The sequence below is a fragment of the Solanum lycopersicum genome, chromosome 4 (genome assembly GCF_036512215.1).
Source record: "Solanum lycopersicum chromosome 4, SLM_r2.1".
NCBI classification, from domain to species: Eukaryota; Viridiplantae; Streptophyta; class Magnoliopsida; order Solanales; family Solanaceae; genus Solanum; species Solanum lycopersicum.
The window spans coordinates 25,267,383-25,286,604 of NC_090803.1; the positions used below are offsets into that span (position 1 = coordinate 25,267,383).

General features: G+C 32.7%; 1 protein-coding gene across 3 annotated transcripts; it reads right to left on the reverse strand.

Annotated features, from left to right (window-relative positions):
- Positions 1-447: 447 nt before the first annotated feature.
- LOC101256766 (protein ENHANCED DISEASE RESISTANCE 2-like) lies at positions 448-15,712 on the reverse strand. 3 transcript variants are annotated; one of them, XM_019213522.3, is made up of 20 exons: positions 15,283-15,710; positions 14,748-14,822; positions 14,636-14,671; positions 14,443-14,558; positions 13,153-13,283; positions 13,015-13,061; positions 12,832-12,932; positions 12,565-12,660; positions 12,432-12,496; positions 12,283-12,354; positions 3,461-3,607; positions 3,079-3,371; positions 2,663-2,723; positions 2,373-2,551; positions 1,896-1,997; positions 1,766-1,816; positions 1,537-1,680; positions 1,086-1,181; positions 882-983; positions 448-795 (listed from the first exon to the last, which is right to left on the reverse strand). In XM_019213522.3, exons 1-20 carry the CDS (start codon positions 15,424-15,426, stop codon positions 691-693), a joined length of 2,163 nt encoding a protein of 720 aa, XP_019069067.2. In that variant the 5' UTR covers positions 15,427-15,710; the 3' UTR covers positions 448-690. The 3 variants fall into 3 exon arrangements, with proteins under 3 accessions (XP_019069067.2, XP_069153203.1, XP_069153204.1); XM_069297102.1 differs by lacking the exon at positions 12,283-12,354 and having other exon boundaries at positions 15,283-15,712; XM_069297103.1 differs by lacking the exon at positions 1,086-1,181 and having other exon boundaries at positions 15,283-15,712.
- Positions 15,713-19,222: the final 3,510 nt, after the last annotated feature.

Sequence of the window (19,222 nt, forward strand, 5' to 3'; positions counted from 1 at the left end):
ATAGACACTTAAACTTGTATAAAATTGAACAAATAGACACACATGTCCTACATGTCATCCTACATGTTATTTTTTCTCCTACGTGTATTTTATCATATAGGACTCATGTGTTTATTTATTTAAAAAATGGATAGTTAAAGTGCCTATTTGTGCACTATGAAAGTTGGAGGTCAAAGTTAAAATTTAAAGCCAAGTTTAGGGTTCAATATATGTATTATACCTTTATTATATTATGACATTTAAATAAGTTATTTATAACACTCTCCTTCTTGGTGCCAAACACATGCTTAAATATATAAAATATAGAAACTAACAAGAGCAGTTATTGAAGAATTTGTATGTTCCAAGAATGGAAATTTTATTTAAAATGAGAAAAATTTACAAATTGAATAACCCTCCATCTTCAAATAAAAATCAACAAATATATACTTCAAAATTCAAATGATCTTAATGTAAAAGAATGCCTATATGGATTGAACAAATATCCAAGGCACTTGTTATATATTTTTTCTATATTAATTAATACATATATAGATTAAGCAAATGCCTAATCACCATAATTAAGATGCACGGATTAACAAAATAAAAATATGAATCAATCAATATGAGCTTTCCATTACCTATCTTCATTCTTCTGCTAGATTAATAGACCCCTGCAGTAATGCAACTTTTTTCTAAAAAATATTTGGTTTAGCTGATTCTTACGGAGTCTGTTTGAATCGATTTGGAGACGTCTAGATGGTTCAATCGACATGTTCCTAGAAGAAATTCTGGGAGTTCTTCTGGCGTATTCCCCTATAAAAATATGAATTAAACATATGCAACTATTTTCAAGATGATAAAAGAAGGGAGTATAATATTAAAAAGATGATGATTTATACTTGTATCAAAAATGCCATTTCGATAACAAGATTGTTTAAGTATCCGAGAACAAGGCTGACCACACCCCGTGCCACTGTTGATGATCCAACGTCAATGCCAAGCTGAAATATCAACACAAATTTCCTGGTTAGTATTTGAAATGAGAGCGTAACAAGAAAGAGTTTTTTGGTTAGTAATGACGTCCTCTTTATTGTGCGTTTTACCTCTAGGTAATTTCTTCCTTGAAAATAATGCACTTCTAGTGCTTGACCAACCAAGCAAGCTTTCTTACCAACACTTTGCTTCACTATCCAAGATCCCTATGGATTATTAGTCAGTAAAACTTTTAATATGGGATGCTTGTATATTCCTTTAAGTGAAGACAAATGAACTTTAAATTATGTTTTGTTGACATAATACATAAATGTGCTTTTTAACTTTGCTTCAACATAAACTTATACTCTCCAACTTTGGGTGTGTGTAACTAGACACTTAAACTTGCAGGACACCGCCAAGAAAGAACTGTTCAATTTTATATAAGTTGAAGTGTCTGCTTATTGCGCACTCAAAGTCGGAGATCGAAAATGCCAACTGAAGCCAAGTTAAAGGGCATATTTACGTATTGTGCCTATTATGTTTAGCTAAAATCTTGCTTCATGCCTCTAATATACCAACCTTGGAGATATATGGTATAAGCTTAAACCTTGAATTCCTGAAAGAATCATCTCCATTGACAAAGCGCTCAAGTAACGGTGTTTCTTCCAAAGGAGATGTCAACATGTAATATAGAGCAAGATTGTAAGTGGTTGCTCCCGGAACCTGATTCATTCAATGGAATGGAAATATTTAAGATTAGAAAGTCTAGGTGTTTGATTATTATACATTTGTAAGCTGAAGAAATGACCTGGATGTTGATAATGAAAAAGAACTCCGCCCTACCCTGAGACGCATATCTCTGTACATTGCAAGACAAGTTTTAGATAGATACTCTATTGAACTTTTCGGCATCAGTCTTGAAAAGAATAAAAAGTTACCTGAACTATGCCTCCGGGGCGACTAGCAAGGTCATCTTCACGTCTGTCAGATCTTAACCAATCAGCTGCAACCATTTGCAACAAGGTACTCTTGGCCTTAACCTAAAAAAAATCATGAACTACTACAATCAACATAACATTTACATGCCATGGATTCAACTAAGGTTTGCATGCGTAGAACAACTATATGTAGTAGATATCTAGGAATTTTGGTTTGATTTATTTGAAGTATCTTTTGACTTTTAAACTTTTTTAAAAATTCATCTGTTGAGGTGTTTGAGAAACCATAAAAATTCTTAACACTTTTTTAGGCTGAAAAAGTACAAAAAAAAACCAAAAACCAAAAGTTTGGTATGACTAACGTGTTTGGAATTATTTTTTTAAGTGGCTTATAGGCTAAAAGCTAAAAGCCGTAATTTTTTAGAGTATTATATAAAACATGATATTTTACAAGTCATTACTAATAAGAGAGAGAACCTTTTCTTGGTCTGCCAAGTAACTATCAGCACGAATCAAAAATGACGATGGATCGGCAGCAGCCCAACTGCAGGGTATACCAAAACTTTTATCTTTTTGAAGAGTTGCTCCATAGAAAAACGAGACACACTCTTGATCTCGAGCCATTTCTTGCAAGTCCATATAACCCTTTTTCTGAACTGCAACATTTGAAAACGTAGACAACATATCATTAACTCAGAGTTACAACAATAACATAAAGCATTCTTCATTTTCAAGTCTTCACTGCCTTTCAATTAAACAACATTAACCTGTAAGATCTTGTAACTTTTTCACAATATTTGCCGTGGTCAATTTTGTGTGGTAAGATTCCTGCGAATTAAAGGATAAAAGAACTTTGCCATAAAACAATTTTGATAAATGATATAATAACGACACTATAACAAAAAAAAATGTAGCAAAAATTATCTAACGGCAATTGCTTAATTGCCTCTAAATATGTATTTTTAGTGGAAATTAACATTCTTTGTATATGTTCCTAAAACCTATAGGACGCTGGATCTAATGACAGTTAACTAATGTCAGTAAAGACTTTAGACTCTTTGTTAATGTGTGCGTATTTAATGCCGCTAAAAGTTGTTTTTGATATGTGTGATAAAAAATTCATGCTTAACCAGTTCTAAAAAGTAATAAAAGATATTGGGAGATTATAGATACTAAAGTGTACCATACAACCCACTTCTGGACTTGCATTTGAAGCCCAAGCGAGGTCTGAGTGTTCGTCATCTGATGGTTCAGGAACATCATAAAACTCATCAGCTGCATCATCCAATCTGGTGAGATTTGAAGATACTGGATTTTTTGCCTCATTCACTCTTTCATCTGTGATCATTTTATAATCGACTTCTATTTTGATCTCTTCCTTTTCAATAACAGGCAGGTCAATATCGCTTGTCAGCACAGCCGGTGACAACTCTGAGAAGTAGTTCCCTTCCTTTGCTTTGAACATCTCTCTTAATGCTGTAACATAAAAGAGGAAAACACAAGGTATATCAATGAAACATGCACTATAAAATGGTCCATTTCTTTTTTCGTGCACTGAAAAATACCAGCAATTCTCTCAAGGAAGCGGATGGTCATGGATACCGTAGCCCCTTTCTTCATATAAGGTTTCCATAACTTCCAATCAATAGAAATCATATGCTTAACAATAGACGGTTTATCATGTTTGGTTGGAGTTATAACATGTCCACCACCTAAACAATTTCCAAAATAATGCATCAGAAAAAAATGTAAGGAACTCATGCATGTCTTAATAAAAACACAGCCCTATGAAAAGGAAAAACAACCCAAACAAATATGGAGTAAAACAAAGGAAAAGTAGTGTTACTTTATGCTTATTTGAAATTATGTATGATTTAATGGACTTTCAGATCTAACAAGCAACCTAGTGAAGGAAAGACTGCGTATATGAAAAAGACAAAATTATAGTTGTCTAAATGCTATAAAATCAGACATGGTTGGTGCACAACTTTTTAGAGTAGCAGACTGTTAGGCAATATATTTGCTCCAAGGGTTTGTGTCCATACCATATGAGTCTCTTCTCTTAAGACACAACTCAAGATTTGGCATAATGTCTTGAATTGAGAAAATTCATAAGCTTACAAAGAAGAAGTCATCTTCAAGGATAAAGACTATTCATACTCAATAAGGGACCTGATGGAGTGCTATAGAGTCTTTGTTGTATTTTGAGTCTTGTGTCTTGTGTTCTTATATTATAAATCTACTCCTAAGTTGTAAAGGATTGTAGATTTGTTGCTTGTCTAAGTCGTTAGGTTGAGTCGGTTTAACTAGAGTTAGTTAGTCATATCATGTATAGTTTACTCAAGACTCTATACATTATTGTTTCAATGTACTCTTGGGTGGATTTGCCTAGGAGTGTCAACTAGAGTTAGTTGATGTATGGCTGCAACCGAGTTGCTTCTTGTTTATGCTCTTATCTTTGAGATCTAAGTTGGTGGCTAGAGTTAGCCTTGTTGGGTTCTTGAAGTCTAGATCAACTAGAGTTAGTTAGTTTAGTGGAAATAGAGTTATTGCTTAGTTTCTTTTGCAGTTTAGTTGCTACAGTAAAGGGGAAGGGATTAAGAGTTCAATAACTAGGTTGCAAGAGTTTGTAGTATGAAACTTTGCTTCGTTTGAGTAGGGAGTTTGAGTTGAAATCCTATGAGTACAAATTGTGGTTATCACCTCCCTTGAGCAAGGGGTTTTCCATGTAAAATCCTTTTGCTTGATTTACTTTGAGTTATTTATTTTCCACACTATTATTATATTGAGGGTCCTGGTCTAGTCTGGAAACATCTATTCTAATAGTTGGTATCAGAGCTCAGGCTCTCTATTTGGGTAACACTAAGAGAGAGATTCCTCTGAACAAGGGCGACTCCATTAGATCTGAGAAAAGGTCAATCTCCTTTAAGGCCACCACTTTTGGATGGTTAGTTCTATAGATGGTGGAATAGTTGTATGTATGACTGTATGATGGTTGAGGAATGTAAGCTATGGTTTGTTGTTTGTGAAGGTTCCTATGTTCCTACTATAAAAGTAAAAGATGGGGATGTCATAAGGTTAGTTCCCTAAACCCAACAACAATATAATGACTCAGACAAAAGAAAAGTTGAGAAAATCACAAAGCTAATAAGTTTTTAATGTGTGGGCATTCGGGCTAATGAATATGACGTAATTTCGTCTTGTGAATCAGAATCTGGGATCGTTTGAGTACAATGTACAATGATACTAAGCAAACAAAGAAATCTAAGTTAGATGTCCTCTCAGTTTAAAATCTTCACCATGAAAAAGGTGAATCTATTTATGAAATGCGTACTAGATTCTCCATCATTTGAAATGATCTGATGTTCGTGGAAAACCTATCACTACGTGCAAGAAGATCTCTAATATACTGGAGATTCTTCCCGGATCTTGGACATATGAAGTTGATATTGTCGATGAGACAAGGGATCCTGAAGTATTGACGTTGCATACAGTATTTGATAAACTTCAAGTTCATAAGATGCATAGAATAAGGGGCGACCTCATTCTCAAAGGTTAAGAGAAAAGGTTGGATCCGATTAATGAGGCTTATTGGAAGAAATATTCATAAAAGGATAAATTATCACTTGCTTTGAAGGTTTCATAAAGTAAAATCCATGAAGAAGATGAGATCATGGCCTATCTCACTTCAAAAAATCATGATAAAACATGAATATCTTACAAAGAAATGAAATCTTGACAACACTACAAACTCAAATGATCTGTGACATAAGTGTGGTAAACCATGTCACTTCATCAGAGATCTGCACAAGGGTGAGCAAAGAGTATGTCAAGTATGAAGTAGACAAGGATGATAGAAGGGACAAGGTTGCTGAAACGTCAAAGAGAAGATAAACTTGTGATTACGTGGTGAAGAAAGGTCTGGCCATCTAAGGAAATACCTCAAGTGATTCAGATGATTTTGAACACTCTGATGATTTTTCCATGTTAGCAGTAACAGAAGATGAAGAAATGTTTGATTCCATGTTTGCGTTTATGGCAAAATGAAAAGAGGATAATGATAAAGATGAGCTAACCCTATTTGACTGGTCAAGCGAAATGTGAGTATCTTCTTGATCAGCGAATTGAGAAAGCTAGTTGTGGAACTAATTGATTCAATCAGTGAGCTAACCACTGAGAATGATCTATTGAACAATATCTTAGACATCTTTCAAGATGGAAAAATTTCTCTAGATACCCAAATATCTTATATTAAAAACAAATGGTCGTTCTAGAAGTTGAAAATCTAGAATCTGGAAGAGATAAAAAGAGTGACCACAAGAGTTTCTAAAAGAAAGAACGAGGTCAGCAACTTGCAGATGGAAGTTTAAAATAAGTTGAGGGGGGGGGGGGACCCAGTTCGTGTAAAAGAGGAACTAAACAAATCCCTCAAATGGACCACTTTCTTTAAAATTCATACAAATTTAACTAGGCAGGGTAACAACAGTAGAAGAGGGTTGGGTTGTGAGAAGATATATCCTCCATATATTCCTCACAACGAATATGTTTCTGTTGATGATAATTTTTTGTGCTTGCATTGTGGTCGAAATAAACATCTTAATATAGATTGTCTTCACTGGTAAAAACATAAGAAAGTTTTTCAAACTACTCCAAATAGAGAAACATGCATGGATCTTGCTTCTGATCTTAAGTTGAAGAATTCCAGTCTGCCAAACTGGACAAAAAGAATTTCTTATGACTCCTATATTTGCTTACTAGGAACTCCATCTAAAATGGGTTCCCAAGGCTAAGAAGTGATTTTCTATGCAAGTCAGAGGAGGTAGCATCAGTTTGGTACTTATTTTAAGAGGAATCGAACCAACTCATCATTAAAAAAAAAGAACCAACTGGCATCATCAAACCTCTTGAGCGGCTCCATATGTATCTGTATGGTCTAGTGAAGATTTAGAGCAGAGAAGAAAGGAAGTATATTTTTCTGATTGTGATGACTTCTTAAGGTTCACTTGGATTATGTTTCTATGTAACTAGCATGTGTCTAATCAGGTTAATCCTCAACAAAACTCCTTACTAACTACTCAACAATAGAAAGCCTCAGTTGAGTTATCTGAAGGCTTTTGGTTGTGCATGTTTTGTTCTAAACAATGGGAATGATGATATTAGGAAATTTGGTCCCAATAATGTTGAAAGAGTATTTATGGGATATTCATCCTCCGGCAAGGCTTATCGGGTGTATATAAAAATAATTGTGCATCGAAGAAAGTCTTCATATTCTTTTATAAGTCCAGAAGAATTGAGAATTCACAAAACAAAGAGGATTCTGCGATTTAAAAGCTCATTCAGATTCAAAGAGACTGTCTAAACGGTGAACTTGTTAAAGAACATCCTTCTCACGAATCTAGAAATCCCAAAGGAAGCCGATGCAACTGATTAACCTAATGGGTAACCTAGTCTTGTAGACAATGTTGAGCAAAGATGATTGTGTTCAAACTAATAATGAAGATTTTGAAGGTGAGAATGAAGAAGCTGATCAAGCTCAGTTTGAAAGAAGCAAAGCATGACACTTGGTTCCTGACCAGTTGATAGGTTATCCAAGTTCCTTTTAGACAATAGTTTCAAAAGAGGTAATTGACAAAACCCTCTTTTCGAAATCACAAGAAAATAACTTGTTGATTTTTCAAGTATATATCGATGATATTATCTTTGGAGAAACCTTTAAGGTCCCGTGTGAAGAATTTGTTGCACTAATGAGTAGTGAGTTTTGATTATGGGATATTCTTTTTATATGGAGGAATATGTTCATGTTGATTATGCAAGGTATAAAGTTGACAAAAAGAGTACATGAAGAATGACTTCTTTTATAGGTTCATCTATAATTTCATAAGGAACTAAAAGACAAGATTTGATTGATCTTTCATAAACTGAGGATGCAGTTGGTGTGTTCAAATCATAAGGATCAAACAAAAATTTGAAGTTTTTAGAGTGGTAACTCAGATATCCTTCAATTGTGGGATAACATGAGTGCTCTCAACATGGCTAAAAAAACAACTCTATCATTAATGGACTAAGTATATTGTTGTGGGACATCACTTTCTGAGGGATATTATTGACAAAGGAAATATCAGTATGCAATTCTATAAAAGCAAAGATCAAATTGTTGATATCTTCACAAAAAAAAAGCTCTAATTAAGGACCTGGTCGAGACAAAACAAATTGAAGTTCGGGATGCTTAAACATTACTGAGTGGATCTTGCCTGAAGCAATTAACCCTCTCATGACTATGCAAAGGGAACATGGATTCATGTTTTTTAGTTATGTATGTTTTAGCAAATTCAATCTTATACCTTTTGAAGGTATACACACATGACATAATTGTTGAACGAAAAGGAAGGTAATGATAGATATAGGAAATTATCTTTAAATTACAGAGGGACCCGACCAATTCTCGAAGGTTAGAACTCCTAATACTGCATCTCGAAATATGCATGATCGAACAATTGCGACTACCACGTGTCTATCATCCAAGTATTTGACAGTTGTCCCATCCTTTGAATACAAAATGACACTTCCTTTCAGGGACCTGATACACCCTTTCACTCCCTTTTTATCTCCATGTTTCTTTCAATCTCCCCAAAAAATTCAAATACCCTTTCAATATCAGAAATTTTCGATACCCTTTTTCCACCTCTCTCAAAAACATTTCAAAATGTCTAAACTCTCTGTTCCTAGTGAAGAGATTTTTGATGAAGAAATTCTTGAGTCTAAAGAGGGACCGGGTACAACAAGAATAAAATAAAAAGGTGGAAAAGATGATGTCCAGAAAAAACAAGTGTTGATATTTCGAGAACTCAAAATATTCTGAATGGGAGGGCGGCTGACCTTGAAATGAAAAATAAGATCACGCTTGAGGAGTCTGGTTGATGTTGTAGATATTCACAGAAGGACCCATTTGTTTGAAGGTTACTTACATGTGTTGCATGAGTCATGTATGAGGGACTTCTATTACAACATGGTTGTTATAGATGATGGGAGTCTAAATACTCAAGTAGGCAACTATCTCTTCCATCTAAATGTGGAAATTTTGGGTGATATTGTGGATATTCCCAAGGAAGGGATCAAGTAGATTGTTGGAGGTTCTACTTCAATAGTTTGTTAGGAAAATCATTTAACTCTAAATCTCAGAGGATAGGTGTTCCTAAGAAGTATCCTACAGGGAAATATTCATTGTTCTTTAAGTTTGTCATTAAGATGTTGTCACTTAGATACTTTTTAAAACAAGAAAAAATGGTTCCTTGGTTGTTGATCTGTTCATCTTGGAGCCCTTGAGTGAGTTTGAGTTCATCAATACATATGCACAATATCATATATGTTAAGGATGGTACACATGACATGATATATGGGTACCTTCTGACTTGGAATGTGAATGTGTGGAAGGAAAGACTACGGAAAAAGAGTAATATGTCTAAGCCATTGGTGGAGCATGAGAAACTCAAGCTTGTATTGGAAGCTATAACAAGGATATTGAAATAGTTTGCCTCAAGGCTTAGCTTCTGAAAGCACAATTAGATGAACTAGGTTGAAAAGAACAAGAGCCCTAAAGATTCAACATGAAGCCATGGAACGAAAAATGATGAACTTCAAGAGAGGCTCCTTAAAAACCATGCTCAGGCAGATGTTCTATTGACCTTACTATTTCATACCTCGCTCTTAAGCCCCCCTCCCCATCTCTTCTTAAATTCCTATGCTAGTCCCTATTCTTCCTCTTCAATTGAAATTCTATAGGTATTGTTCTGGTTCTCTCATTCGTAATAATATTTTCAATGTTTTGACTACTGAATTTTTTATTTATGAATGAAGAAGGCCTTATTTCTACTAACTTTTATCATTACTTTATGCATTTTTTTTATCATGATTACTGTTGTCCAAGTGGCCATGAATTTGTTGAACTATTAAATATTTTTATGATGTCAAAAGGGGAAATTTTCTAAGTTTTGCAATCAGTGTTAGCAACTTGAAAGAGTGACCTAGTCATGCTGATAGGAGAAACTTGTGAAAATTAGAGGGGAAAGTTGAATAAGTTTTTCATCATCACAAAGGTCATTTTGGAGTTGATTATTTAACAAACCTCTGAAATCATAAACAAGGGATCAATGCCAATTACTAGGAGAGTCATGCTGATAGGGGAATTGGTTAAAGGGGGAAGAAGTTAAATAAGTTTATCATTATAAAAAGGGGGGAAATGTTATTTTGAAGTTTATGTTATGTTTTGATGATTTAACAATCTTCGGGATATAACAAGGGACCAGATTCTTGAATGACTTAGGCTTCTAGTATTCAGACTGATGATAGGGGGAATGAAGGAAACAAAGGGACGAAAGTTGAAGTGATTAGATATTAGTTTGTCATAATCATAAAAGGGTAAATTGTTATTTTAAGGTGATTTGGACTATTGATGGTTTAACAAACTATCGGATCTAACAAGGGACCTGGTCGAGGAAAGAAATCATACATGAAAAAGACAAAAGACAACTTTCTAAAAGATGTCAAATCTAACATGGTTGGTGCACACCTTTTTAGAGTAGCATACTCTCAGCCAGTGACTTTGCTCCAAGGGTTTGTGTCCATATCATATTAGTGTCTTCATCAAAGACACAACTCAAGATTTGGAAAACAATGTCTTAAATTGTTAAAATTAATAGGGAAAATGCACAAGTACCCCCCTAGACTATGACCTAAATTTCAAAGAACAAAGGTTTTATTACCCCTCTGAACTTATTTTTTGGTAACAATATACACCTTTTGTCTTACGTGGCTCACTCCGCGACCCCACACAATTGAGGCGCGTGGGAGATATTTGGATGCCACTTAAGCCAGAAAGGGGCAAGATTACAAAAAGAATAAGTTCAGAGGGGTAATAGGAACTTAGTTTAGTTAAGGTGTGTCTCCGAGATTTTGATCATAGTCTAGGGGGGTACTTGTGCATTTTTCCAAATTAATAAGCTTATAAAGAAGAAGACATCTTTAAGGATAAGCACCACCTATACTCCACAAGAGATCAGATGGAATTCGGAAGAGTCTTTGTTGTATTTTGATCTTTGTGTCTATTGTTCTTATATTGTAAATTTATTCCTAAGTTATAAAGGATAATAGATCAGATTCATTGAGTCAGATTAACTAGATTTAGTTAGCCGAATCATCTTTGTTTTAGTCAAGCCTCTTTGCATAATTGTTTTTATGTTCTCTTGGTTAGAGTTGCATAGGAGTGTTAACTAGAGTTAGTTGATGTGTGGGTGCATCTGAGTTGCTTCTTGCTTATGATCGTATGTTCGAGATCTGAATTGGTAGCTATAGTCAGCTTTGTTTGGTTGTTGAAGTCTAGATCAACTAGAGTTAGTTGGTTTAGTGGGCAATTGAGTTATTACTCAGTTTCTTTTGTAGTAGAGTTTCTATAGTAAGGGGGAAGGGATTAAGAGTTTAATTCATAGGTTGCAAGAGTTTGTAATCTTAAACTTTGCTCTGTTTGAGTGAAATAGAGTTTGAGTTGAAATTTTGTAAGTAAAGGTTGTGGTTTTCACCTCCCTTGAGCAAGGGGGTTTCCATGTAAAATCCTTGAGCTTAATTTACTTTGAGTTATTTATTTTTCACAATGTTATTCTATTAAGCGACTGGTCCAGTGGTCAAAAGTGGATGCATCTATTCTAAAAAGTAGGCACTGCTACTTCTTTTTCTTTTACGAAAGAATATGGTACCAACTTATACTTGAGAAAATTCAAAAAGTATCTAAGCTTTTAAAACTCATTAAATATTTATTAACATGCTTTGCCACTTTTAATATATTAGAAAAAGGAAGAACACTAGACTCATGTTGTACTTCAAATGACATTATTTGAAGAAACCTATTTGAGTATGAATCTGATTACAAGAGATCATCAGATCTTGCTGACACACATACTTTGTCCAATGAACAGTGGTATGGTACAATAACCCTTTTTTCCTTTAGGATTCCTGGGAACAAGTTCTAGGTATATTAAGGATAATGTTGGAACCTCATTGGCAATGACAAAGAATGAAATGAGTTCAACAATAAAAGGAAGCTAAGCTTACATTTGAAACTGAAAATTTATTGATGAGAAAATAATGTTTGAAGGACAGGAGTGGTTCACCTGTTTGAACTTACTTATGTTGTCAGTCCCAAACCCGTTAAGAAAGAGGCTTGCAGTTGGTCGGCAACCGACATAAAACTAGTCAATTTATGATGAATAGCCAACCCTAACTATCCTATTTTTGAGGTTTAGATGGTGTAGGCATGGTCACCACAGAATGGAAATGGGAACTACTACATGACATATGAATTCCATTTTAGTATCTAAAAGTAGAAAAAATACATTACTTTTAATGCAAGCACGAACATATCCATTTTGCGGCGGACACTTGCTGTGAATGACAGAATGATAGAGAATAACTGCATATAGATAGAGTAAGTAACTCAGCATATGACATATTTTTCTTAATAATTTCATAGAACATTTTTTTTATTACCATATGTGCCATCTTCCTCTCTTCTCCAGTAACGCCGTAGTAACAAATCTCTTCTTTTTGTTCCCCTGCAAAAATGAGACGTTAATTCAAACTTACACTATGAGGTGAAATTTGTAATAGTTATGCGCCTCACCAGGGAAGCCAATGGTTGTATAGTTGAATATGTACTATATCTGTATGACCATCGAGGTGCTCAACCACACAACCTCTGTAGAAAGAGAAGTCCCATCTGTAGAAAGAGAAGTACATGAACAAATTTCCTCGCAAAGTACATTATTCAACTCCATTCAGGTTGTCTATATTAGTCATCATGCAGGAAATAGTACGAGCTCATAATTAACATTGAAACAAGTATATGCCAAACAATCGAAAGAACTGTAAGAGGAGTCAAAAATATTACTCTATTCTCGATTGACCAAGACACATGAGTGTGCGGAAAATTGCCTCAGATGTTCCTTCAATCACACCTACTGCCATTACTGCTGGAGAACCATCCCTTTGCTGAGTTACAAAAACAAACGTCACACCAAAATATCAACCTAAATCAAGAAAGTCATACATAACCTATCTAAATAGCACACACTTTCCCATTTGAACCTTTGTCCTTCGCTTCTTTGAACAGTCGCAAGCCTGTATGAAAACACAAAGGTAAACATCTATCATTTCTGTCTGATGTAATATGAGTCTTCTTTATATAAAGTATAAAAGATCTAACTGGTACCATTTTGACAGCCAAATATCTTCCATGGAGAAGGAGCAATAACATCAAATGTCATTGCATCGACATGCATAAAAGAAGCATCTGCCATATCCATGGATCTTTTATGAGCAACACTTTTAGAAACACTCAACCTGCAAAACCAAAAGTACAATTTAGAGAGCACATATACCCTGCTCCACCTAGATAAAGCCACCAAGACCAAAAAGTGAACTAGCAATCACTTTTGAATATTTTAAAGAAGGGAAATGACTCAAATATGTCATCTAACTTTGAGAAAATGATCATTCATGTTCTCCGTTAAAAGTTTAGCTAATCTATGTTATTTCAGTTAACAAATCATGGTATGGATGAGCCTTTTTCAAAGGGAAATTTGAGCAAAACTTTAAAGTGTCTCATCCAAACTAATTCTTAATGGATAAATTGCTTAGTTCTTCATTAATAACCTTCAATTGTTCTATTCAATTATGGAAGGCACTATAACATCATCTATGGCACCGTTACATATAAACAAGTTGAGGTTTAAGTGGAATGTATTCCATTATTTTATTAAAATCTCTAGTTCTTCTGTTTAATCAATCAATCACTATATTCCTTAATGCTCCCTTATGCTCAACTAAACAAAATGGAGTTCATATTATGAGCAGTCTAAGAAATGCTACCTGCCTAAATAGATATACGAGAACCTAAGATCAAATATCTTTAGACAGAAAGTAAAACGAAAAATCACGATGCACTTTAATATAATTTTATAGCCCTTGTTGAACACAACATGTCAAAGTAAAGTATATGGCTGACATTAATAAAGGAAAGAAAAAAATGAAGGATGCTTTGAAAATGAAAGACTTCCGATATCATTTTATTCTTAAATAATGATGTCATAGTTGTTATATTGTCCAACGTGTTAAGACAATGAGCTGTTGTCTCATTATATGGTTTCTGAATAATCTTCACCTCATGAGTTGGCTTTGAGATTGAGATAGGTCCAAGATTCATTTTCTTTAACAAGATATCAGAGCCAGTCAAATCCATGTAATTAATGTATTTCCTAATGTTAATATGTTATCCATAGTGTGCATAAAATGTTGGCATGCGTACTTTTATGAATGGAATGAGTAGTCTCTTTACATAGTATTGGACAACCCTCACTTTGTAAGCTAACTGTTGAGGTTGGGTTGAACTTTAGTTTATTTTCTTTAACTCTCGTTTTTTAAATTAGGTACAACATATATCTTCTATTTGTAGTGTATATATTCTAAAAATAGTTATTTGAATATAAAATTAAAGGTTAACCTGAAAGGTTGCCATTTTCTTCTTGAAGGAGCAGTTAAGCTTCTTTCTGTGTTGAGTGCAGCATCCTTTAAACAATGTATCCAATTAGCGGCCTCTTCAGGACTGGTCGCTCCCAACTACGAGAAGATTAATATAATGACTTGTATATCTGAGCCATATCCTGAATTCACTTAGTAATGGTAACGGAGCGTACCTTGAGAAGGTGAAAATGAATAACACCTACAAGGAGCTACTGAGATCATTTAATAAGAAAAACCCGGAGAAAGGCAACCCTTGAAAGTATGAAACAGGTAAAAACATAATACTTTTCTATGAAAGGTCTCTCTTCCATTGTCGGTGACACGGATGCAAGAGTCTATTATTGCACTTCTTACTGGCTCCTAACATACAACAGAAATCCAATATTAATATAATTCTCATTCAATTGAATAAACTAAAGATGAAACAATTCTAAAAGCCCATCTAGTACCTTATTTCAACTGACTTAAGAAGAAGTAACAAAAGGATAAATAGAGGAGTTTACTTGTGCAAAGGCATAAATAAACCTACCTAGTGCCGGATTTTCACTCATGGTTCAGAAAATAAAAATATAAATGTGTGAACTAGAGTGCAATGTACAAAGTCCAAAGAAATAAATTTTTAGAAGTTAAGAAGTAGCCCAAGTCCAATACCACTGGCTCTATCTCTCTTCTTTTATTTAGGTGGTTCAAGTATATATGAATAAACATTGAAAATCTACCCTATATGTAATTTTTAATCTAGATAGTTTGGGTAGGTCCGCCCCTGCACCTACGAGCATATAATTTTTCGACTTGACAATTTTGAATTTGATTGCAGTACCTCTGTTGGAGAAGTGGGAATGAATTTGAAGCTTTTGAGGCAGTTGTCTTCGAGAATGAAATACCTTTTTCGCGAATATTGCAGACCTAACCTGTTCAACCGAATAAGGCAAAGCCACCCCTCCATTTTTCTTTGCAATGCCATTTCTTGTTTTTTTTCTCTCTCCAAGGATTAGGTTAGATTTTCTATATATGACATTCAAATATCATATGCATGATTTGTGAGAGGAACCATGCAGCAAAATGTGAAGGGTGACAAATAGAATGATTTGATCCTCCGATCCCACAAAATGGAATCAGAGAATCAATGCTTTATGACACTTTCTTGGAAAACTGTCAATGATTGAATTCCCTTTTTCTGTTTCTTTTCTAGTTTCTCTTCTTCTCAGCGCCTAAACAAATACTAACTCTTCTTTTCACATTATTTTCTCTGTTTCACTTTCAACTTCCTATATTTACTCCCTTCCTATCTCTTCAAAATTGAATATTACAGCACCCCACCAATCATTTCTCAACCAATTTTACTAACCACCACAAAAATCACAAACCTCTTAACAAATTGTTATAATGGTTTAACTTTTGTCCATCTATATTGTCATGTAATTTCAAAGGTTATTTTTTTTTATACTAATGCCATACATAATCAGGCTCGGCAAAAACGAGACTAGGGACCACGCTCCCCGCTTTCTTTCTATGGTTACAATTAGAACACAAGCAAAGAAACTTAAAACCACAAACACAATGCATGGTTAATTGAAAACAGTTAATAGTAAATCCATATGTACACGTAGTTTATTACTTGCTCTGTCTAACAATAGTTGTCGATTATTAATTTGACACACCCTTAAGAAACAATAAATAATAAGGGTAATATTATTATATTATCCTTTAACATTATTAAATTTAGTGTTTTGAGAAATGTATTAGATGATAAAATAATATTTTATAGCAAAGGTAAAATAAAAATAACATGTGAATTATCTCTTAGTTTTCTAAATTGAACAAGTAATGTTGGATAACTATTTTTAGTATACTGGACAACCATTACGGTAGGGAGGAGGAAGTAACTAAATTTTTTCATGATAACTTTTGTCAATATTTGTATATTTACTTTTATCTTCATTTTTTTTTTTACAAATTAACCAAAATCCCTATTATCCTCTTATATGCATTTAATACTATAAAATTTTAAATTATTGTTCTTTATTCTGTGTTTACCTGGAATTCATATAGTGATTTTGAAGTATTTTATAAAAAAATAAAAATAAAAATGTGAAGTATTTATGTTTCGTTTTCAATATAATATATATTTATTGTAGTTTTAATTATTAATGTTACCTACCTATAGAATTAAATGCATATTATTTATTTAATATTTATTAAAACTTCAGTTAGTTGACCTTATTTGTAGTGTGATTTTTCTAATCATAATTTAAAGGCTTTCTCAAGATTAAGAACCATTTGAATAAACTTATTTAAGTATTATTTACTTCTTTTTAAGTGTTTTAGATAAAAAAAATGTATAAGCACTAAAGTTTTAGTTAAAGATAAAAATAAGTTCAAATTCACATAATAGGATTTTTTAATTTATAAGTTTTGAGTTATACCAAATTTTACCTAATTTCCAACTCAAACACCAAATTTGATCCTACTATACTAAATTTTACATTAAAAAAATCGTTTCTTTCTCTTCATTATTATATTACTATTTCTTATTTCATTTATATTTTCTTATTTCATTAAACAAATTCTTTTAAAAACAATCATTATACATAATTCATATTATTTCCTTTTATAATTGTTTAATATAAAATGATTTTGTACCATAATCTTTTGAATAATATAAATTACTAGCACAAACTATACGTTATACATAATAATGGATAATACAAATAAAAGTAAAATGATTAATGAAATACAATTAAATAAATATTAAATAATTGAATGTCAATTATTTCTTTGTTGAATATTTATTATTTTCGGTTATTTTTAATTACATTGTATTATTTGCTTATAATTTTATATGTTTACATTGTTAATTGTTGTTAAAATTAATTGTAGTTTATATAATTTATAGTAGAATTAACATAATTTTTCTTAAAAAATCATATATAGCAAAATTAGTTTACAGAAAAGCTAAATTTTATATCTAAAATTAATATTATAAATATATTACATAAAAAATAATTAAATATATAAGAAATTTAATTAAAACATACAATTTATATAATGTTTAATTAAAAGCAAATTTACAGAGATTCTAAATACATTCCTAATGATCCACTATATATATTTGAAATACCTTATGACAAAGAGGAAAACTGTTATATTGAAGCACGATTGCTTACTTTGAAAGTTAATGAGTGATCGTTAAGAGGGGATACTTAACACCTTTCAAGTATTTGTCGAAGAAGTGATTTATTTCTATTTAAAGAACATAAAAAAACTAAGAGCCTGTTCGGCCTATTAAAAACTGCCCTTTTTAGAAGCATTTATTTTAAAAAATAGTTTTTCAAAAAAGTACATTTGAAAAAAAAACAATTTATGTTTGGTAAATTCATTTTAAAATGTTTTTGATAAGAAACTGTGTTTGTATAATCAGTATAAAGTATTTTTAAGAGTCAAATTACGAAAAAGACAAGTATCAAATATACTTTTTAATGTTAAAATTATTTGTAAAAAGAAATTATTATAAATATCTATTATAAAAGTTTTAATTAAATTAAATTGTTATGAAACTATAAAATAAGATGAAGAAAGTAGGGAGAAGAGAGAAGACTTATTATTTCTCTTGAGGGATAATTTTAAAATAAAGAGGACTCCTCTTTTTATAGGGAAAATTGACTTGATCCCAAAGATTGGGTTCCTAAATATTGTATAACATATAGACATTCACTATATTTATAACACTCCCCCTTGAATGTCTATTTCATAAATTATGTGCATCGTTAAAAATCATACTAATTTTTTTTTAAAAAAGGAGACAAATCTAGTGAAGAAAAGGAATACACATCTAGGTTGCCTCATTAAAAAGCTTACAACGAAAATTTAGTGGGACAAAACCTTGTAAGAAAAAAAGTACATCGCATATTAACTCCCCTAATGAGAATATCAATCCAAAGACTTGAATCTTCGCATTCCAAGCTTGTGCACCATCTTCTTGAAAGTTTTAGTTAGTAGAGATTTGGTGAATATGTCAGTCATATTGTCACTTGAACTAAACTGTTGTACATTTATATCACCATTCTTTAGGAGTTTGTGTGTATCGAAAAACTTTGATGAAATGTACTTTGTTAATCTCATTTTAGGAATCCTCCCTTTAGTTGTACTATGCATGTTGTTGTCACGATCCGAAAGTACCCTCTAGAAGTTAGGGAGAACCCTTAGGTCATGACTGGGCATACTTGACCCTTTGGGGTCTTGTACTAGCCCTTAACTATCGTTCATTACATAAGACATGAAAAGTAGTGCAGAATTTAAAACTTTTCACAAAATTAAATAATAAAACCAGTCTTTCATAAATATTCAGAGAATCTAATCAGCACAAACCAATTTAAAGACACGATTCAATATGTTAGGGACACGACCCTTTACATTGAAAGAAAAATACATAATAAGTCTTAATATTAAAACTAAGAAAAATATAGACTATGTCCTTGACTATATGAGGACATACCAAATCTTGAGAGAGTAGATTTCCCAAGCTTCGTCTTCAATCTTCCAAAATGTTCCGACCTATACTTATAGAGTATAGAAAAGTATGGGGTTAGTACAAAACAATGTACTAAGTATGACATATGCAAAAAGGGACAGTTTTAGTATAAATACAATTTCATGCCACTTTAGTAAGACATTCATGAATATAGAAGTAAAACAACATAAGAATCATCATTTAACACTTAGATAAGAATTTCCATAATTTTAACAAAAAGGAACACTTT